At 38.3% G+C, this 22,017-nt stretch overlaps 4 protein-coding genes across 4 annotated transcripts; 2 read left to right on the forward strand and 2 right to left on the reverse strand.

Moving 5' to 3' along the window:
- The first annotated feature begins 94 nt into the window (after window positions 1–94).
- LOC127803120 (salicylic acid-binding protein 2-like) lies at window positions 95–4,441 on the forward strand. Its single transcript, XM_052339154.1, has 3 exons — window positions 95–558; window positions 646–783; window positions 3,356–4,441. Exons 1-3 carry the CDS (start codon window positions 178–180, stop codon window positions 3,638–3,640), a joined length of 804 nt encoding a protein of 267 aa, XP_052195114.1. The 5' UTR covers window positions 95–177; the 3' UTR covers window positions 3,641–4,441.
- On the reverse strand, window positions 3,814–12,652 carry LOC127803118 (uncharacterized). The gene is given in 15 exon segments (XM_052339151.1): window positions 3,814–4,818; window positions 5,052–5,620; window positions 6,877–7,227; window positions 7,566–7,645; window positions 7,786–7,891; window positions 8,009–8,070; window positions 10,026–10,161; window positions 10,297–10,505; window positions 10,610–11,200; window positions 11,293–11,354; window positions 11,357–11,378; window positions 11,951–12,070; window positions 12,174–12,227; window positions 12,343–12,414; window positions 12,512–12,652. Coding segments are annotated over 14 exon segments (2,019 nt in total). The 5' UTR covers window positions 12,623–12,652; the 3' UTR covers window positions 3,814–4,818; window positions 5,052–5,577.
- A 186-nt stretch (window positions 12,653–12,838) lies between these two features.
- LOC127803117 (pentatricopeptide repeat-containing protein At3g50420) lies at window positions 12,839–15,734 on the forward strand. Its single transcript, XM_052339150.1, has one exon. It carries the CDS (start codon window positions 13,059–13,061, stop codon window positions 15,159–15,161), a length of 2,103 nt encoding a protein of 700 aa, XP_052195110.1. The 5' UTR covers window positions 12,839–13,058; the 3' UTR covers window positions 15,162–15,734.
- An 849-nt stretch (window positions 15,735–16,583) lies between these two features.
- On the reverse strand, window positions 16,584–21,521 carry LOC127803119 (nuclear pore complex protein NUP58). Its single transcript, XM_052339153.1, has 6 exons — window positions 21,097–21,521; window positions 20,891–21,005; window positions 18,953–19,426; window positions 18,020–18,515; window positions 17,723–17,763; window positions 16,584–17,029 (listed from the first exon to the last, which is right to left on the reverse strand). Exons 1-6 carry the CDS (start codon window positions 21,387–21,389, stop codon window positions 16,994–16,996), a joined length of 1,455 nt encoding a protein of 484 aa, XP_052195113.1. The 5' UTR covers window positions 21,390–21,521; the 3' UTR covers window positions 16,584–16,993.
- Window positions 21,522–22,017: the final 496 nt, after the last annotated feature.

Genomic DNA, 22,017 nt, shown 5'->3' on the forward strand with positions numbered 1-22,017 from the left:
GCCGCCATCGACGATTAGTCAGCACGTGAATTGCGCTACGTCGCCAAACATAAGTGATAAGTGCCGTCACTGACCACGCCACGATTATTTTTTTTTCCAGGTGTCCGTCCAAAAGATCAAACTCGCCAGTCGCCTGTAGAAGAAGGGGTGCAGGGTTGTGTCGGCCAGAAATCAAAGATGGAGGCTGCTGCCAAGCAACAGAAGCATTTTGTTCTAGTTCACGGAGCATGCCACGGCGCCTGGTGCTGGTACAAGCTCAAACCGCTGCTCGAGTCCGGCGGCCACAGGGTGACGGCGGTGGACCTGTTGGCTTCTGGCGTGAACACCGCCGCGAAGAGCATACAAGAGGTGAGGTCACTTTACGAGTACAGCCTACCGTTGCTGGAGACCTTGAAGTTGCTCCCCGAAGGCGAGAAGGTGATACTGGTAGGGCACAGCCTCGGTGGCCTCAGCCTGGCTCTTGCCATGGACAAGTTCCCCGACAAGATTGCAGTCGCCGTTTTCCTCACGGCGTTCATGCCGGATAGCCTCCACAAGCCCTCCTACGTTCTGGAGCAGGTACATATACACACACGCACCCCTATATATATATATATATATAAACAGAAATTTGGTGCTAATTATTATGTATTTCTTGGGTTACAGTTCTGGAAGAGGACATCGCCAGAGATATGGTTGGACACTAAGTTTGAAAGCTATGGAACTCCAGAAAAGCCTCTTACATCAATGTTCTTTGGTCCCAAGTGCCTGGCTTCTAGCCTGTACCAACTCTGCTCCATTGAAGTACGTACGGCTCTCTCTCTCTCTCTCTCTCTCTCTCTCTGGGATTAATGTTAATATATACATGAAAAGAAAAAAGAAACTTACAGACAGAAATTACAAAAATTTACGCCATCTACAACACACGGGAAGAGCAATTCTCGCGCTGTCCAAAGGAAAAAAGAATACTACATATTTTGGATTCTCTCTCAATTTGATTTGTGATGAAATTTTTTATTCATATTTTGTATTTTATCTCATATCAATGCAAATATTTAAAATATTAACATACAATATCAATCAAAATATTACATTTTTAAGTGTTTAACTAGTAGTTGGGAAAACAAATATAATTAAACTATGGAGGGTGGCTACCGGACTTACAGTAGTATATTGGTAAAATTTCTCTTTTGTCTCTAAATCAACATAACCAATTTTAGTTGATAGTGTGAAGATATTAGATATTGATTAGATTATTTTAGTAGTTTCCTTCCGTGTAGATTTAGATTAGTTTTTTCTTTCCTTTTAATTAAACTGGGTGGTTTTTGTGTTATAGATTTTAGTTTGAATTCAATTAATTAAGTTTTTTTTTTTTTTTTTTAATCTTTAGTTAGTCAGGTTTATCTTTATTTTGAATAACAAAACAATTATTATTATCTTAAATATTCTTTGTTCTTTGATGATAATGATCTTCTTTCAAGGTAACACAATCCGACAACTGTTTTTAAAAATAACTATTTTTTATAACTTACAAATTTTGAAAATATTTTCAAATACTAATAATTAATTACTTTTGTTCCATATCCCAAAGGCACAAGATAGAAGAAGAATCCTCCTTCCTAATGGTAAAGAAGAATTTTATAGAACGCCACTCTCACTCGGATGATAAAGACATTAGGGAAATTCTATTCGCAGCCTGTGTTTTTGCTCTTCATAGCCCGCATCCTGCAAAATTCTTTCTTAATTTTAAAATTCTTATTTTACTCCACCCCATAGTCCATTATTTCTTTCGATCACCCCCAACTGTCGTAAAGAGAGAGAGAGAGAAAGAGGGAGTGGGTTGACTGTCATGACCGATCCACACACACAAATATATATATATATATACTCACGCACCTATATAAATATATATATATACACACAGCATGACCGCAGCCATGCAACCCAACACACTCACACACCTATATATATATATATATGGAAAATGCTATTAGTACACCTTTGTGTACACCTTGAGCTACACAAAAGTGTATCAATGACAAAAATATCCCTCTGAGGCGCATAGAGGCACGTGAGGCGCATGGAGAGGCGCAGGGTATTTTTGTCATTGATACATCTTGTGTAGCCCAAGATGTACAAAAATGATGTACATATAGCATGACTCTATATATATACACACGAAATTAGTTCCATGGTCGCGGCCATGGAACCCAACAGTCAAGGAAGGCAGCTGCGGTCATGGAAGCTAACCCACCTAGCGACTGTCGCAAAGAGAGGACTGTCGCAAAGAGAGAGAGTGGGTTGGCCATGGCCGCGATCATATTACCAGCTTTCCCTAATTGAGTAGTCGGGGAAGGCTGGTTTCCCCGACTGCAAGGGCTGGCCTCCCCCACTGCCAACAGTCGGGGAAGGTAGGTTTTATTTATTTTTTATTTTAATTAAATTTATTTTATTATAATAAAATAAAATAAAAAATAATATAAATAAATAAATTCTAAATATCTATATTTTAAGTAATTATAAATTAATTAATTTTAAATTTTAAATGATGATAGGATTTTTTAAATATGTGTATCTTTAAGTAATTCAATAAGATAAATTAATTAATTTTAATTTTTTTTAAATATTAAAAATTCAACACTTAATTACAATGATTTAAAATTTAAAATTAATTAAACTATAACTACTTAAAAGATAGATATTTAAAATTTATTTATTTATATTATTAATAATTTTTAATTTTATTTTATTATAATAAAAATTTTAATTAAAATAAAAAAAATATAAAACCTCTTCCCCCAACCGCTAACAGTTGGGGAAAGAAGCTTTCCCCAACTACCAGCAGTTGGGGAAAGCTAGGTTCCCCGACTGCCAACAGTCGGGGAATCCAGCGTTCCTCGGCTCGAGCCAGTCGACTACTGCCATGGCTACGGCTGTCATGGCCGCGGCCATACTTTTCGTGTATATATGGCTTCGCATAAAAAGAGAGAAAGAGTGTGTGTAGGTCGGCCATAACAGCCGCATGTGTGTATATATATATGTATGTGTTTGTGTGTGTGTTGGAGAGAAAAAGAGAGGCGAGGTGGAGGCTGGCGGCTGGAGGAGAATGTGGCCGTGGGAGGGGTAAAAAAGGAAATTTAAAATTGATGTGGAATTTCATGAGGTGCGGGCTATGAAGAGTAAAAACACAGACTGCGGATAAAATTTCCCAAGACATTATTATGGTTAGGAACATGACCCACACCACAACGAACAGTCGCTCGCTCGGGCACACTAGCAGCCCGTGCTAGAAAGGCAAATGAGATTTTATTATATGTAGACGCATAATGCGACCTTATTTGAATTGCAACATTGACGTGCGTGTGTGCGCGCACAGGATCTGACGCTAGCGAAGATGTTGGTAAGGCCAGGATCTTTGTTTCTGGAGGATTTGGCAAGTTCTAATAACTTGTCGACTGAAGGCTTTGGATCAGTGAGGCGGGTTTTTGTTGTGTGCGACGAGGATAAAGCTATAACTCCAGAGTTCCAACTCTGGATGATCGATAACACTGGGTCCTCGGTCGAGGTCAAGGAAATTAAGGGTGCAGATCATATGCCAATGCTATGCAAGCCTCGAGAACTATGCGATTGTCTCTTGGAGATTGCTACTGAGCACAGCTAAGCTGATTAAGTTTGCTTTTTCTGAACAAGAAATAAGCTGTAAAAGCATAGATAAATTATGTTGTGTGTTTATATAAGAATGAAAGCCGGCCGGCCGTCGGTGGGCTTGCAGTAAAAGCGTAAGTTTCATTTGGAACAATTTAAAATGAAAAGCGTCAGTTTCATTTGGAACAATTTAAAATGAAATGCGTCAGTTTCATTTGGAACAATTTAAAAATGATTCTTATTTAGCCTCACCCCAAGAAATTAATACATATAGAAAAGGGAAAGTTTAGTGAGATCAAAAGGGTCACACTCGATGATTTTATTTGGAAGTCAGAAAGATTTGTTTTTTGGCCCACGCGTGGCAATTTCCTACTGACAAAATCGGCTCCTGATAGGACACGTAGGAACCTAGTCTAGCAGTCGCTCTCTACTTGAGACTCAAGCCATCAACCAGTGGCTCTAACAACTAACATAGTCCCAAAAGGGCAGAAGAATCTCCTGCTTTAAATCCTTGGTCCTGCTCAGGTCCCAGGTTTATCTCCAAGGACAGCTCCACCTCAAATTCAATAACAAGTCCCAAGTAGAGAGCCACTGGATTGGAACTGATCAAGACCAAGTATCCGTCAAGGCACATCTGCCTCAACTAATAGAGATTGGATGCATATGCCCTACCAACACAGTGTCGAAGGTCATCCAACCAAACTCGTTTCCAGAGTTTGTTCAGACTCAGTCTTGTACAGGCCTAATAGGCTCCTGCTAGGAGCTCTTGGCCCTTTGCCCTTGTCCTCTTGCTCTCTCTTACTGTCTAGCTGAGACTCTGTGTTCCGTCAGGAGGCTAAATTACTGTCAGGTGATTTTTGCCGTCTTCTTCAATACCTCCAGGCTCCAGCCACCAGGAATTACTCTCCTTCTAGTAACGACTCAAATTGATGGCATAGCCGCCCAAGAAACCCAACACCTCAAAGAAGTGTGCACAAATGAAGTCGAGCTGGTAGAAGTGAGTGGCAAAGATGGTAAAGTCCAGTCCAAATCTATAGTTTTGCAACCTGACGATCACCGAGTAACTGCAATCTCCGCAGGAAGTGCCCCTCATCATCATCTATTCCCATTACAGGACTGTTCCGCATGCCTAGTTTACCATGACTTGGGCACTTGGAGAAATCCCGTTAAGGCCTCAGAAGTCTAAATTTCAATCTGTAAAAGTCAGGTGAAGCATCAACATTAAAGTTCCCTCTTTGAAGCAATTACTTGAAATATTGTTCTGATGATAATCAATCACTAATAGTACCCCTCTTTGAAGCAATTGCTTGAAATATTGTTCTGATGATAATCAATCACTAATAGTACAAATCAGAATAACAGAATAGTAACAATGTTTGCAATAATCATAGTAACAATTAGCAATCATACTAAATTAGACAGTTTACCTGGGTAATCACTCAAATTTCCAAGTAAACTTTTCTTTTGCGGGCAGATGAATTACAGGTGAGAATATGCATTAGCATTCTTCCCTAGATGAAAACAAAACGTCCAAAATGGTTACACACGAAGCCAATGAATCAATTAAATCAATCAACATTTATTAATTGATACTTGTTAAATATGAAAACACGTCAACTGAATTAAACTCGTACAAAACATTTCGTATAAGCATCCAAGCCATGGACAAACTTCATTGTCTCTGTTGCAACAGCAATTGTTTTACTTGATTTGTAACATTTCAGGCTACAATTAGAGATTGGTTAGCACTTAAGAAGCCATCAGAATCTGTAACATACCTGTTATAAGTCTAGGGAAGAGCATTTCCAAATGAATTCCAGTTCCTGAGGAAAGCTTTTTGTTCAGGTGTCAGAACATGAACCTGGACGAGCTACCAAGGAAAAAAATTTGATGGTGGTCTGATGACAGACCTCAAGGAATAATTCATTCATTTTATGAAAGTTAATCTACTGCTTAAGACAACTGCTTGATACAAAGTTCCTCAAATCTCTTTAAACTGCAACAGGAAACAGTCAACTCATTAGAACCCAACAATAGATTTGGGTTTTTTTCCTTCTTTTTTGTGTATCTGTGTGAGTGCCTTTGGAGGAGGGGCATTTTGTAACACAGCTTACTGATCTAATCATAAAAGTGGGAAAGTCAATTGGTTGGTTAGCTGAAAGTAGACATGACAAAAACCAGAATTGGTCACTTCACCACAGGTAGCACCCAAGAGCTATTCAAGAGGTACACATTAACATGGATATACAGATTCATATTAGCTTACATATGCAGGATGCATGTATGCACATGGATAAGTTAATAACTTTGAGGAAAAAATAAACATTCAGATTACTTAAATGACTAAAAATGTAATTTAAGGAAATGAATAAACATTCAGACTTCTTTCTATAACAATATATTAACAGAAAAGCACCATAAGGGGACGAACTCAATAAAAAGGGCAGCTATCATGAGCCCCAAAGCAAAAGAAGCAGTAATCTACAGGCATGGGCAAATCATCAATGAAATGAATTATGATTCAGGAAAGGGTCCCTCCTTCCTTGTCTACAGGAAAAAGGGACTCGAGAAATGTTCCCTTCCAAAAAGCAACCAACTTCTCTAAGCCCTTGAAAGCCCTCCTGATGTGCTCCCTCCAGAAAGTCTGTTCAGGACAAGCTCTTCCTTATACTTCTTAAAGCTTAAATAAAACATTGCATACAACAATAATATATGAAGGCCCATTTGTCAAAAAAATATTATATGACTCTGCATTCACCAACAAAGTACCATATGTAACCACTTCCTAAACCACTTCAATTAAACTATAGCATATTATTGGAATTGCTAAAAGCAGAAGATTCCCTGGAGCAATTGCTTCTGTATCCTAAAAACATAGAAGATAGACCTGAAGGATAATGATAAAAATCTAAACTATAGATTGGCAGCTTGCACATGTTTTACATAATGTAGCATGACAATCTTCAAAAATAAATAATGCAGCTACTACTAACAGTGAAGGCATGGATTTTTATTATCTGGAAGTCCATGTCCTTGGTAATATAGTCAGATGACCATGTCTTTTACAGGAAGTTCGTCCATGCATTTGGGAAAACATGCTAGAAAAAATAAAGAGAATAAATAGCTCTACAACTTATGTTTCATTTGATTAGCAAGGAGTGAGTTTCATTACCAAGTCAATGATATTCTACTGAAGTAAAATAAGGGATTTGGGAAGCCTTATGATTGAAATTTTGAAGAGAGAGAGTTTACCGTCGCAGGAGCACTTCTGGATTATATGGGAACAAATTCTTCTCGTGGAGATTTTGCAAGGAGTTTTTCAGTGAAAGCAAGCAATTCTTGGCACACTCAAATGGTAGCCTATTAGTTTTACAACGCTTTCTTGCATGCATAAGGCCTTTTTGACACTGGTCTCCATGTGACCGGGGAGTAACAGTGCTCTTTACTGTTGAAGAGGTTACATGTCCCTGGAAATCTGGACCATCCACAAGAACTCTTCTTTTCTTCCTAGATAGCTTATATATATTGCTCACATTTGCAAATTTCCCTTCCACCTTGAACTCCAAAAATTCATCTAATGAATCACATACAACCCGCAAAGACCTAAGAAAGATTTCCAGAAACAAAAACAAAACAAAACAAGTGAGAAGCACATCACAACATCCTCGTGCAACCATGCTTACATGGATAAAAGTACATGATATAGAGCCCAACCAGAAGTTGCATCCTCTAGTAGAATAGTTCGCATTAATTATCCGAGCAAGAAAACCAGACAGAGAGAGAGAGAGAGAGCCAAAATAAAGTTGGCAGCAAAACCAAAGGCATACTTCTCAACACTGCTAAAGCAGGCAAAACAATTTTCTCAGGTGCCTGATTCATGTAAATCTAGTTTTCAAAACTTAAGAGAGAGATCACAGTATAATTCAAGAAACTAAAACTACCTCAAAAGATATTCAGCAGAACTAGCTCCTGTGTCTTTTGAAATTAGATAATCAAGAAGCACTTGATGATCATAGTGTAACTGTAACAAAGAAGCAAAAATCATTTTAATACTTTATCTAATAACTTATCCCAGTAAAAGTAAAATATAAGGGAAATGAAATGAAAATGAGGGAAACGTAAGTCTTGGGTGTTTCCATCATATCAGAATACTGGACTTGCCTCTGCAAGAAATAGATGAAATAAGTGCAAGGGGTTGAAAAGGTTTGAAATGTGAAAAAGAATATCATCCTTCATTTCATGAAAGGCGCACCTATCTTGGCAGACCCTACATGAAAACAAAAAGCCCATTGAAATATCTTTCACCAAAAACCATTATCACCATCTTAGCCAAAAAAAAAAACATCATCACCAGTGAAATAATTAAAGTATGTGTATCACTCACTTTAGATTGGCATGAAAAGGCACATAAAACAGTTGCAAGAGCACTTCAAACAGGATATCATCCTAGAAAACAGAGTAGATAAGAGATTAAGACACAGAAGGTATATAGAAGGCACATAATCTAGGAAAAAGGAACTAATAGAAGAAGAAATTTAACATAACCTTTACCTTCCAGTTCTCTCTGACTGAATTTGACATTCTTGCCCACAAAATAAGTAAATAAAATAAGAACGATTGAAGAAAATCACATACGCAGATTATTACAAATGGAGTACATTTAAATGGTAAAAAACCACAATTTTCAATTGGAATACCTTCAGACTGCCACTATAACCTCAATAAAGAAAACATACTTCGACTCCCCAACAAAATAAAGGGAACTAGCAATAAACATTGAGAAGGGGAAGTTATTTAAAGGATTGCTATGAAAGCAACTATCAATACTGAGATTATAAAGAAGTATATCAGGTAAGTAAATATCGCAATGAATAAATCTGCCTAATCAATTGGTCAAGAAATCCAAATCATAGTATCATGATAATTTGTAGTATTTTACAACAAAGGGCAGTTGAGAGGCTATAGCATATGACTACCGGACACGTAAACACTTCAAAAGAAACTGTTGAAGGGGCAACACTGTCATTTCACTCACTGGAAACCAGTACCATCATTCTCCATCCAAAAAAGCCACTACCACTGTACAGCACAGCAAATCGCTACTAGCAACCTCAATCTCTCTATCAAAGTATAATGACAACCAGAATTCCCATCAACTGAGACCGACATCATTAATGCCCACCATCAATCTCCCAATTCCCTCCCTTAGATTTTCCATTCAAAAAATTAGCCATTAATGATCTCCAAACCACAATGAGAAAACTCCATCATCTACCAAGTCAACAATAACTGGTATTCTCACACTAACATCTATACCAAGTAAAACAACAACCAGCATTCTCATGGAGACTCCACCCACTATAGCCCCTACATCCCATTCCTCTTCTGTCCCTGCTCCAACCTCTACCCCAAACTTCCAAACAGTAGGTGTGAGTGGGCCAAAGTCACCAGTCACTATAGTCAGCCTTCACATATGTCAAGAAAGAGCTCTTAACTAGTACAATGTGCATAAATACAAAATAACTCCAGAATAGGGATGAAGGATTAAAGGCCTTCATTTCCACAGATATACATGCAAGTGAATGGGAAAGAAAAGAAATAATCAACCTATGGAACTCAGTAAGCATACCCCCACCAAAATTAACCCGAATAACTTGAATTTTCTCTTTCTTTTTTGTTTATTTACTTCTAAACAATCAAATGTTCTCAAGGCCTGGATGCTGAAAATCAATGGAATTTCTTGCATGAGGCAAATAGCTTAACTTATAAACAGTTTCAATGGTTAGTCACTCCCCCAAGGCATGTAGAAAAAGAAAAAACATCGCATTTACACCATATAAAAGACAATAATGACTAACACCTGTCTTTGTATTCCCCAATTGAAGATTATCTACAATAATGCCTGAATTATGACCATTGACCAATATCACATCAGCCTTGCTCCCCACATAGAGAGATTAAAACTGTGATTGTTATTGCTGTTGTATCAAATCACTATTGGTAGGACAAAAGCAAAACCATGTGACTCCAACTCATTATTCCCATGCTGTGCCCTTTTGTTCCCTACTAGAATTCTTCATTCCAACAATCCAACAATTTATTGCTTAGTTATGGTAGAGAAAGAATACCATGATTTTAACAAACCAAATCTGAAACTAAAACAAATTATAAATTTTGACACCTGCTGCTAACAATTTTGTACACCGGATATCAGTAAGCCCCACCAGGTAGCAACTATACAAACCAAACATAGGTGGAGGTACAAAACACCTATATGTTTAGAATATTTGGAATAAACAAATAAAGCATATATGCAAATGTTTCAGCTTCAAGGAGGAAGATATAAATCTTAAAAACAAAATAAATTTAGCAAAATAGTTTAAAGGGAGTATGGAAATAACCTCGTGGATAAATAGCCTAAGGAAGGATATGGAAAAGCCAATGCATCTTTCATAATAGAATTCATAGCCCACAAATGTTTCAGCTGGTAGATGCTGTCGGAGCCACCCATAAAGCTCGGATAACCCTTCCTTTCTTCTGCAACACTCAGGATTAGTATTGGAGTCGTGATTAGTGGAAGTATTCAAATTTGCACAGCCACAATGTTCAGCAGCTTCCTCTCCCAGGCCAACCAAACTGAAGGAACACCTCAGAAAAAGGAACACAGCCAACCTTTGTAAATGGGTAGAAGACATATTATGCGTTCTGGCAAAAGTAGTACCCACTAAAAAGGGAGAGCCTTCTAGACTGTCCTGCTGAAACTCTGTTGGAGTCACTGGTAGAAGCAAAAGATCTTCAAAGTACTTGTGGATAAGTTGCAACCATGAGGAAAGAAGAGAACACTTCAAACGGTTTTGGGAACTAAGCCTGATCATTAGCATCTGAAAAGGGCATCCTAATCAGTGGCATAATGGTGAATCTATGCAACAGAACTATGCTCTTTTTTTCTTCAATTCATCTAAATAGCAATTAAGGTAATTCATACCAGTATCTTGTGTCTGAAGTACTCAGACAAGGATGCATTTTTTTGATCCACAATGCTGAGGCACCAGGCTAAAAGTCTAGGGATAAGATTGTTGATTTCATGAAGAACTGGGTGCTTATTGAAAGATCCACCAGCAGTTTCCACCCGGCCACTTTGATTAACCAAGGAACAGAAAAACTGAACAAGAGTACCATAAAACACCACTCTTGCATCTAGTTGTGTTGCTTTAGTGTATAAAGCATCCCCACTCAAAACTTTTAAAGCCTCACCATTCTGACTGATATGAAGGTCATTTATTGAATTCCAAGGTACATTTGAAAGACAGGAACCAACTGAATCTAAGTATACTTCAAGAAGTTGATTATCAAAATCCCGCTTCAAATGTTTCAATATATTACGCAAAACTTGAACGACACAAGCCACTGAAGACCAATTTGCATTTTTCATTTTCTGTTTCAAGGCTATGGCAATAACACAATTCAGAACCACGCCATTTTTAGTTTGTTGTTCCAAAGAATGAAGAAGAGCATTAGAAATCACCAACTCCAAGCAAACACAAAATGACTGCATAAAATCATCCCAATTGCTCCCCTGTATAATGGTAAAGTTTTAGAAGATAAAGCACAAGACTAAACAACAAAAATAAAAGCATTAAACATCCAGGTTAGCAACTTTACACTTACAGACAAAATTATGTAATCAGAGATAACCACGAGAATGTTGCCTGCTAAATGTTGAACATATTGTTTTCAATTGATAATAAAAGTACCTGCCAAAAAATTACAAAGTCAAATGCAGAAGTTAGCACAGGGGAAATCAGAACTTTCCCCCTGCAGTTATACATCAATTCAGGTCCCATAATAAAGTAAGAAAATGCAAGAACCAGGTAAATTATGATTACTAAAATATCTATATACTTTGATAAATAGTGATATAAGAAATTCACTTGATAAACTTTTCTATTCTCATGTCAGGCTGGAAAAAAAGTTCTACAAAATGCACGCATAACAGAATAACGTTTCAGTATATATGAAGGATCAGAAATTCATAATTGGAAAAAGGGGCAAAAAAATTTGTGTTTTCAAACTAATCATAAAATATGTGAGAACATTATGTCTAGATAGAACAACTATAGTAAAAGAACCTAATTCACTACAGCATCTCTCAGTTATCTTTAGTGGAGCGCAATATGGCATACACGAGCTTTATTATAGCTTCTTTTAAAATTTAGGGCTTCATCATGTCGATGAGTTAATACAACAACGTATAAAGAGGCAAAAGGATTATGGCTTTATAACAACATCTTCGATCTATAGCTAATTAATGATAAAGAACAGTTACCAAGTCACCAATAATTCCAGTTAAGCAGTCGTGATCGCCAAGAAGTGGCTTTGAGTCAGCCGAACATTTGCTGCTGCGAGCAGGTACTTCCACCATCATGTCCAGTTCCAAGCTAAAGTTCTAAATGAAGGTTCCGAATGTCCAACCAAATTTCAAAATCATCAGTAAGAAAGTGATTCAGTATGTGCTTTGAGGAGAGAGAGAGAGAGAGAGAGAGACTGACAGTATCGGAATCGCAATCAAACTCATGTATCCAAAGCTGAATTTCTCTAAAGACCTGAAAGCCAATTCATGAAAACAAACACTCAAAACATATATGACAGAGAAGGAAACCAAAATCCCCAAAAATTAAAACAAATAATAAGCACACAGAAAGGGCAAAGGGAAGAGACCTGAGAGAGAGCTATTAAGAGGCGTTTCTCAATATCTTTGGATAAGAAAACGGCTGATTCATCCTGCAAATACTGAGATAAACGGAGAAAAAAATGGAGTGAGAAAGAAGAGGGAACAGAATGCACGAACGGAGAAAGAAGAGAAGGGAGACATGAAGAAGAAAAGCACAGAATAGTCCAACTGACGGCGAAGGGACGCAGAGAGTGGTGAATGAGACGGCAGAGTTGCGAGTGTGGATGATGCATTTTCCGGCGACGCCCTTCGTGGCTCTGCGAGCATGGTAATGACCTAGTAAAGAATTTCAGAAAGGGAGAGGAACCGGGCTTTTCCTTTTATGAAGAAGGAACGGAAACGAACCGGTTCAATTGCTTTAACGAGATTTTTTTATTGTTATTTAAAATAATAAATTGGTAGTTCACTTTATAACCTTGCTATGCTAGCTCTTAGCCATTAGGGTTTTTTTTTTTTTTTTAAATTTATCTCTTTTATCAAAATTAAGGAGGATCACGTAAAAAATGATAATCCCAAATATTAATTCACCCAGTGCCCCTCCCACAAAATTCAAATCTAAATCAACTCCTCATTTTTTCGCCCTCCCCTCAATCTCATGCCCCAGCTCCGTACCAGTTACCACCTCGATGCCACCAGGGCTTACGCTTGTTGTAAGAGTTAAAATTCCAGTCTTCAAACAAACCGTAGATTTACCGACCTTTTTATGCTACCGCCATGCGAACCCTCTTCGCTGGCAGCCCTCCTCGTCCAAAAATGCGCCTCCATAAATTCCCTCAGAAGAGCGCGCCAACTCCATGCCATCATCCTAACCTCCTCCACCCTGGGAGTCTCCAAATCGCCTTTTCTGGAGAACAACATCCTCTCCATGTATGCAAGATGCGGTTCACTCGGCGACTCCCGCCTACTGTTCGACGAAATGCCTCACAGAAACATTGTTTCCTTCAACGCACTAATTGCGGCCTATTCTCGAAGCACTCATGCGCTCTCGGCCTTCGAACTGCTCAAGCATTTGGGTGTTGAAGGACTTAGACCAAATGGTTCCACATTCACCAGCCTCTTACAGGCGTCCTCCTTGCTTGGAGATTGCGTGCTAGGCTCGGCGCTTCATACCCAGGTCATGAAGTTTGGATTCTTGGGTAATACGTGCGTGCAAACCTCGTTACTGGGAATGTATTCGAATTGTGGGGATTTGGTGTCTGCAAGAGATGTTTTCTACTCCATAGTGTACAAAGATGTTGTGGCCTGGAACTCATTGATCTTTGGGTATGTGAAAAATGATGAGATAGAGGGTGGTCTTCGTTTATATGGCAACATGGTGGGGAGCTCTATGTTTCCTACCCAATTCACGTATTCGACCATCCTTAATGCTTGTAGCAGAAGGAAAGATCATTCCTTCGGGAAACTTGTGCATGCCCAACTAATGATATCCGGCACACCAATGGATTTACCGTTGCAGAATTCACTGCTTGATATGTACTGCAGTTCTGGGGACATGCACGCGGCATTTGAAGTCTTCAGTAGAATTGAAGTACCCGATTTAGTTTCATGGAACTCCATGATATCAGGATGTTCAGAAAATGGGCTCGGACTAGAGGCCATGTATATATTTGTACGGTTGCAGCAAGTATTGTTTGCCAAACCGGATGATTACACATTTGCAGCCGTCATATCTGCAATAGGATTATTTCCTGCTTCTCTATATGGGAAACCACTTCATGCCCAAGTTATCAGAATGGGATATGAGATGAGTACCTGTGTAGGAAGCACGCTGGTGTCTATGTATTTCAATAATTCTGAAAGTGATTCTGCTCATAAAATTTTCAGTTCAATTTCGGGAAAGGATGTCATTTTCTGGACACAGATGATCATGGGTCATTGCAGAATGGCTGATGGGGAGAATTCAGTTAAGTTCTTCCATGAGATGTTGCAGGAAGGCCAAAAGATTGATAGCTTTGCTCTTAGTGGTGTTCTGAGTGCTTGTGCTGACCTTGCAACTACAAAACAAGGTGAGATGATTCATTGCCAGGCAGTGAAAACGGGTTATGAAGTTGAAATAACAGTCAGTGGGAGTCTAATAGATATGTATGCCAAAGCTGGGAAACTCCAAGCTGCTGAACTGGTACTTTCCCAAGTGCCATCCCCAGATTTGAAGTGCTGGAATGCAATGCTTGGAGGATATGGCCACCATGGGAAGGCAGAAGAGTCAATGAAGGCTTTTGATGACATTCTGGCGAGCAATCTGAGACCGGATGAAGTGACGTATGTTTCTCTCCTTGCTGCATGTAGCCATTGTGGCTTGGTCGATAAAGGAAAGTTGCTATGGGATTCCATGAAGGAAAATGGATTGAGACCCGGGCCTAAACACTACTCTTGCATGGTTAGTTTGTTAAGTCGAGCTGGGCTATTAGAGGAGGCAGAGAAAATGATCTTGGATTCATTTTTTAGCGAAGATTATGCAGACTTATGGAGAGCATTGTTAAGCTCATGCATTACTAACAAGAATTTAGAAATAGGGGTTCGTGCTGCTGAGCGTGTTTTGAGAATGGATGCAGATGACAGTGCGACGCATACATTGCTTACCAATCTTTATGCAGCTACAGGGAAATGGGAAGCTGTCACAAGAATGAGGAGAAAGATCAGAGAATTATTGTTGGAAAAGGATCCTGGTCTAAGTTGGATTGAGATTATAAATGATATCCATGTATTCTCTTCGGGTGATCAATTTCACCCAGAGATTGGTGAAATTCAAGTTGAATTGCTAAGACTACAAGGAAACATGACAAAATTAGAAACAGATGAAATTTGAAAGAATAAGCTCTAGTTATAACAAGCAAGGGTCCTGGGTTCCTTGATGTTTCAGGCTGCAGGATTAAGATGAAACATTTCTATGCTTCCTCATGTTAGCCGTCCGGAGAGGAACAGATGGATATTTTTCCGAACGCTAGCTCCAATGAAGGCGCTGGCTAGAGCTTGAAGTGTGCTACACTTAGTACCTTTTGACATTTCCCCTTACCTTCATGGCGTGTATTACAAGAATAAGGAATATAGTTTGCAAATGATCAACTTCACAGGATCTCTTGGTCCAAAAACACTCTCTATTTACGTGAAAATAAGAAATATATACCAAGCGAAAAAAAAAATAAGAAAGAAAATAAGAAATATAGCCTGCATTTTGCAATTACCACGTCTTTACGTCAAAGAGATTGTTTTCCTCATTTATTAAATTACAAAAAACAACGAAAGACCCAACAAAAGACTAAAACTAAATGTTCATTTGGTTCAACTTTTGTTTCTAGTTTTCTTTTTTTATCTTGAATTTTTTTCAAATAGCATGTTAAAATTTTTACTAGTTAATTAAAATAGAAAATGAATACAAAAATAATAATTAAAACTAAAACTCAAACTACTGGGCAAATAATACCAAACAAGCCACACACGGCCTATCACTGAAAATCTTTAAACCCAACAACAGAGATTCAATCGGAAGCATAAACCAAAAGCAACAGAAATTATGCATACAACAAAAGAAAGATGGAAGAAAATAACACAGAGATTTTTTGCCATAATTCACCCTTAAATGAGCTACATTTAGGTTGAGTTTCAGTGAAGAAGAGCACACTCCACAATCGGAGTAAATAGGATTTATAACACTCAAAATGTACAAGCCTCACAACCACTCTCTAAACACAAAATGGTTTTTTTAACAAAATCGTCCCATAACCATACAAAATAGAGATCCCATAACCATACAAAATAGAGATCAGAGGCTTACCCTAAAAAACCAAAGAAAAGAACAGGAAAAGGACAAAGGGTAGAACAACCAGAAATGAGAAACCCCTCGCTAACCCACTTCTGCTCTCTTTCTCTCACTCTCGCTCTCTCTGTCTCACAAATCTCAAGGCACTATACAATAAATAAGAGACGCACAATGGAAATAGAAGAGACTGGGATTGCACCGGATAAAGACAGCATCGACGACCAGCATTGCTTCTCGTAAAGGACAAAACCATCAATAAGAGAATGGGCACGATCTCGGGCAGTTGCTGAGCAGCAATCCGCCAACACGTAAACGGTGAATTGAATCTGACCCTCCAGCCCTAAATGGTGCCGTTATGCTTCACTATCAACACAAACTTAAAGGAAAAAAAAAAAATTCTATGGAACGCCAGAAAAGACGCAAAGGTCGTCTACATGTAATATTTAGCAATAAAAAAAAAAAAGACAAATGTAACAGTTAATTGCACCAGATTTCAGATCAACTTGAGCGTTCATTCAATTTGTCTAATCAGGGAATACAAGCCCAAAACTTCAACCTACAGACAAATACATCTAGCAAGGTTGTATTTTCACATGTTACAGCGACGAGAATCTCATACTCAGGGCATTACCTCTTCATCATCTGAATATCTGAATATCATCTAAGAAACAAGACTTGGATGTGGAGACCCAAAAGCATCCAGAAATTAGCCTCCTCTTAGCAAGTTTGGAATCCACCACGTGGATATGGCAGATCCATGTCTCCGAGAAAAACAGCCCACATTGGAGATCTCTTGAAAAGCATAATTCCCACCAAATGAGTTTGTTCAGAGGCTTGAGTGCCGAGTAGATTTGCAATTTGATGAGCTCCAGTGGTGGCTACTAGCGTCGACCTGTGCGACTTTTAACTCTCGCCTTCTGCAATGGATAGGAGAATCAGTTGCATACCCGAACAAAAGCATGTTGCCGGCTAACTGAATAATATAAAAAAAGCTGCACCGTCCTCAGCACTCCAACGATATATGTTAGATTATAGTTTGGTTAATCCCCTCCCCGCAGACAGAAGGGAGGTCTCCATGATTCCTTGTATATATGTCTTCAACATTTGTGGGTTCATCAAGACTAGCAACATACTCACAAGGGTCAATTTCACTCAGAAGTATTCTTTTGTGGAAAGAAGAGAATTTAACAAAAGAAGCTGGAGAAATGGAATCCTAATATTTGAATATTTTGCTCAAACATCAAACTTTCAAACTTGAATCCCCGAGAATCTTCATAGGTGGTAGCTATTTTAGTTGCTAGACAGATGCCCTTCAATTAGTAAGTATTGGGTGAGCCAATTTTAGGATTGTTGGGGCTCATGTCAGCTGTCAAAAGCCTCAGAAGATGTAGATGCACATACAGGATAACCCCAATTTCAAGAAAACCTAACAACCCCCCACCAAAAAAAAAAGGACAAAAAGAAATGATAATTTCCTAGTCTGAAGAAATCATATACATAGGGTTAAGGGTTTCAGTTAACAGTTAAGACTTGTTCCAAATTTGTAGGAAATACAGATGGAATGAACCATTAGAGAATAAAAGGAAAATATTGCCAATGAAGCTACTTACAGACGTGGTGCCAAAACTTGCTCCTGACCCCATTGCAGCACCTAGGGCAACGTAACGAACTCAATCAGATAATAAAGAAGCAATTAAAACTCAATCAGAACATACCAAGGAGAAATGATGCTCCTCATTAATCAAGAAATGATAATTTAGGACAATATAAAGTAGTTATCACATCATATATGTCATTAGTAACATCTGCAGAGGAAACTGCAATAATTGCATAATTAAGAGATTAACTAGTGATTGAAATTTCTGGACCCAAACTAACCAGTAGTAAATGATGTTGACAGAACAAACCTGATGCAAATGGCGTTGAAAATGTAGAAACACCGGCAGAAGGGGTAGAGCCAAACAATGAAGTAGTGCCAAAGGCGGGGGTGGATGAGCCAAAAAGTGGTGTCTGTGGGGAAGCAGCAGATGCTCCAAATAAGGAGGACGTTGGAGCAGAAGCAATGGGAGTGGAGAATAGAGAAGATGACGAAGACATGGTAGATGGAGTAGCAAAAAGTGAGGACCCACTCCCTGATGAAGCCACTGCAATAGCTGTAGAAGTCCGTGGAGCAGTTGATGCCCCAGATGTTGCTGAGCTGGCAAATGATCCTGCAACTTGAGTTGATGGTTGTGCAATTGCAGGTAGATGCAGGGTTGGATGTACCCTTCGAGCAGCAGCTTCTTGTTTGGCTGTTTCTCGTCGATCAGCCTCAAGAAACGGATCACTCCCATCCCCACGACGGCGCTGGTCAGCAAGATATGCTGTTTTCATTGATTCAATGTATTGATGAATACTCTCCACCTATAGACAAGCAAGTTAAATATTGATGAGAAATGACAAAACAGCATCCTCAAATGAGAAAGCAACTGTGATCATATAAGCAGCTAGTCAGAGAAGCTGCATCTTTAAAGGCCGTAGGAAACACTTGTAGCGCTCCAAGTCTGAATGCTCATGCATAAGTACAGGAGGCATATTTACAGAAAAGCAATGCAGTTTCTCACATTTTTGAAGTTAAATTTTATGGGAAAATGCATTCATTTTTTTGCAACACCGCTATCAATATATAGTACAAGAAGAATGAGCTGAACATAGTCCCCTGTCTTTCAAAATGTTTTGAGCTTCACACTGCTTGTTTTATTTCTTTTTTTTCCTCTAAATATGCATGAATAAATATTATAAATAGACAAAAACACCAACACCAAGCAGCTAAAAAACACAAGAACTTCAGTTCACTTTACCTTAGCTGCTACATGAACAAAAAATTCATGCACGTTTAACATGACCTTGGGAAGAGACTGCAACAATGAGGAGCTGGAGCTCAATGAGTTCCTGTCAGAATCTACAAGGAGCAGCTGCTCTATCTCTTCAATCCACTGGCGGCATTGACCAACATATTTCTCAAATCTGGCAACTGTTTGCTCCAAAAATGGAGATGGTTTCCTAGGGAGCCCACTATAGAAATCAAAGACTGGCACTAACGAGGTTGGTTTTGGTTGACTACTTGCACTTTGAGCCACCATCACTCCCGAAGCCTGCAATGGTGCAGTGGGATTTGAAGCAGCACCAGTATTTGGATGAATAAACCTTGGGCGTAACATCATGTATGAACGAATAGCAACCTCTGTGTGCCGTAGCATATCTTTCACAACATTCATAAATTCCTGCAGAACAGCTTTCTGCCGCTCCATTGCTACACTGATTCCACCAAGTTCCTGCCATGAAAATACAAGATCATGCAATAAAATCAGAACTGATGAGAAAATTAAGACAGTTAAGGAACCTTAGAAGCTAAAGTACTGCAATGTGCTGAATAATCCTCCCCTCTTTTGTTAAAGACCTCCAATTTGGTGTTGATTTATGGATTACTCAATAGATCTAACAACTGGTTATACCATTGAGTTTTTATTTGGTTAATACTTACTAGATCTGTTTGACATTGTAGCCTGAGCACTCCATGCATCAGATAATTTTAATTTTCATGAGAAATGCTTAAAAATAAGTTTTTTTTTTTCCAAAACCACAATTTTTTTCCCTCCAAAACCAATCTTTCTTTATATATATACACACCAGTCAATATACAGAGCCAAAGGTGAGCTCAAAACCTCAACCAATTTACCCAGCCAGCCAAGCTTTAATTTCACTAAACACCTCTCTGAGTAGCCAAGCTTGGCCTGCTTACACCCTTGGCAGTACAAAGAATAAGACAGAAAAGACAACAGCAAGAAGATTGTTGCATAGATCTGCGAGATTAGTTGAATGTGGGAGACAACAGCTATAGATATCAAAGCATCATCTTAGATGATTTTCCAGCAGAATCAGCAAATAAGCTTGAGAAAGCTACACATCAGGCCAAATTCTCATCTCAAAGGCAGTGCCAAGTTCCAACAAGTATACTCTGGCCCTCTTGAACCTAGTTAAATCCTTATATGATGAAGCTCCAGATTATAGAACACATTGACCTAAACATGAGTACAGTTTAATTAACTGTAGGATACTTCAAGTTCACCCATTCAACTTCAATCAGATTGATTATATTTTCAACTAACTGTTCAAGGACAAATTATTATATATCTCTAATAAGGGTCTTACAAAAGATAGAGATAATTAACCATCTAGATTCATGTAGCCAACAAATGTTATTTTATGTAATTCTGAATCATATCTAACCGTGACACATGTAGAATGTTATGTTATTAAGCTTATGATCGGGTCAAGATTCAAGACATTCTCCTGCATTTCTATCTTAACCAAAAGTATTTCTTCAGCAACAGAAGAAGGCTTGTTCTCCACACTCTTGAAACTTAAGAAAACTTTTAGGAACAGATACTATTTATAAACATCAAAATTTATCATAAAAACTTAATTATGGTCTACAATGCTGGGAAAATGCTTTTGTATGTACAGGGAAGATACGACATGTCAGCTTATCCAGGCTGAAGTATTTAGTTTGCTAATTATACTCTAATTTCATTGAATTAATCAGATATCCATCACAGACAAGTAACATACAATGCTTGTTAAAGGGGTAATTTTATGTTGGATGGAATGGCACTGATGATCATTCAAACAGACCGTTATTGGGGTTAAATTACAGCCAACTAAGACAAAATTGGGTATTTTATACTGCGAAAATGACACGAGCAGCAATAAATTGGGTAAAGTGGAAAGTTAACAACCTGAACAATGTGGTTAGCGTCATGCACAAACCCGTCACTGGCGACCGAAGAATCGTAAAGCCGACTACACTGGTCCAGCAGCTGGCTTTCGTCCCTGTACTCCAGTATCTTCTCCCTACGAACAAAAACCACTTGCATAGCAACTCAAAACCCTAAAAGACAACAATTACATCCAAAACGGACAATTATATAATGTCCAAACATACTCGATTTGGAGGAGAAGTTTTTGGGAGTCGGGGTGGAGATCGGCCCACTTGGTGCCGTAACTCGCGGGGGTTTTGTCATTGGTGAAGAGATACAGCTGCTGTTGCTGTTGCTGTTGTTGTTGCTGCTGCGGCTGCGGCTGAAATTGTAGTTGTTGCTGTTGTTGGGGTTGGAATAGTTGCTGCTGTTGTTGCGGTTGTGGTTGGAAAAATGGGCTGCTTTGTTGGAACGGAGACGGCTGCTGCGGCTGGAATAGCTGGGGCTGGGGCTGCTGTGGCGTGAAGGAGAACGCCATTTTCGAGAAATGGAATCTGAAAATGGAGGAGGAGTGAACTTCTGAAAAACCCTGGTTTAAAAACCCTAGCAGAGCGGGGAAGAAGATTGAAGGCGGCCCTCTCGTCACTCGTCAGTAAAGACACGATATCAGCCCAAAATCTATAAACCGTTCACCTGTTTGGCCCATTCAATAATTTTCAGATTTTCTTTATTAGTCAGTTAAAATGAATCAGATAAAAAAAATATTAAGTTTAAAATAATTTTAAATTAAAATATAAAATAATCAAGATAGAGTTAGAAAGTATTTTAAAATTTTTTTTAAATTATTTGTTAAATTCTTTAAAATACATTAGAAGGCGCAAAAATCATTTTTTCTTATATATAGGAACCAAGATATGTTTATCTTGAATAAAAGAGATATATATACTTGAAAAATTAAGATAAAAGATCATTAATAATTTTTTTAAAAATAATCAAATAAACTTAACAAACATGTTAAAAAGAATAAAAGTTCGAGATGCATCTTATATCTTAATTTTTTTATTCATATCTTAATTAACAAATGTCCCTAATAAATAAAAAGATAAGAATAAAAAAACAAATAAAGGAATATTTTTAATAAATAATATTACTTATATTTTTATAAA

Source organism: Diospyros lotus, chromosome 6 (assembly GCF_014633365.1).
Source record: "Diospyros lotus cultivar Yz01 chromosome 6, ASM1463336v1, whole genome shotgun sequence".
NCBI lineage: Eukaryota > Viridiplantae > Streptophyta > Magnoliopsida > Ericales > Ebenaceae > Diospyros > Diospyros lotus.

What these genes read in the sequence shown, in the direction of transcription:
- LOC127803120 (XM_052339154.1), top strand. Translation starts at nt 178, where the DNA reads ATGGAGGCTGCTGCCAAGCAACAGAAGCATTTTGTTCTAGTTCACGGA. An exon ending in CCTCCTACGTTCTGGAGCAG is followed by an intron (nt 559 to 645) that starts GTACATATACAC and finishes CTTGGGTTACAG; the next exon opens with TTCTGGAAGAGGACATCGCC. An exon ending in ACCAACTCTGCTCCATTGAA is followed by an intron (nt 784 to 3,355) that starts GTACGTACGGCT and finishes GTGCGCGCACAG; the next exon opens with GATCTGACGCTAGCGAAGAT.
- LOC127803117 (XM_052339150.1), top strand. Translation starts at nt 13,059, where the DNA reads ATGCTACCGCCATGCGAACCCTCTTCGCTGGCAGCCCTCCTCGTCCAA.
- LOC127803119 (XM_052339153.1), bottom strand. Translation starts at nt 21,389, where the DNA reads ATGGCGTTCTCCTTCACGCCACAGCAGCCCCAGCCCCAGCTATTCCAG. An exon ending in AAACTTCTCCTCCAAATCGA is followed by an intron (nt 21,006 to 21,096) that starts GTATGTTTGGAC and finishes TTTTGTTCGTAG; the next exon opens with GGAGAAGATACTGGAGTACA. An exon ending in TTGTTCATGTAGCAGCTAAG is followed by an intron (nt 18,516 to 18,952) that starts GTAAAGTGAACT and finishes GCTTGTCTATAG; the next exon opens with GTGGAGAGTATTCATCAATA.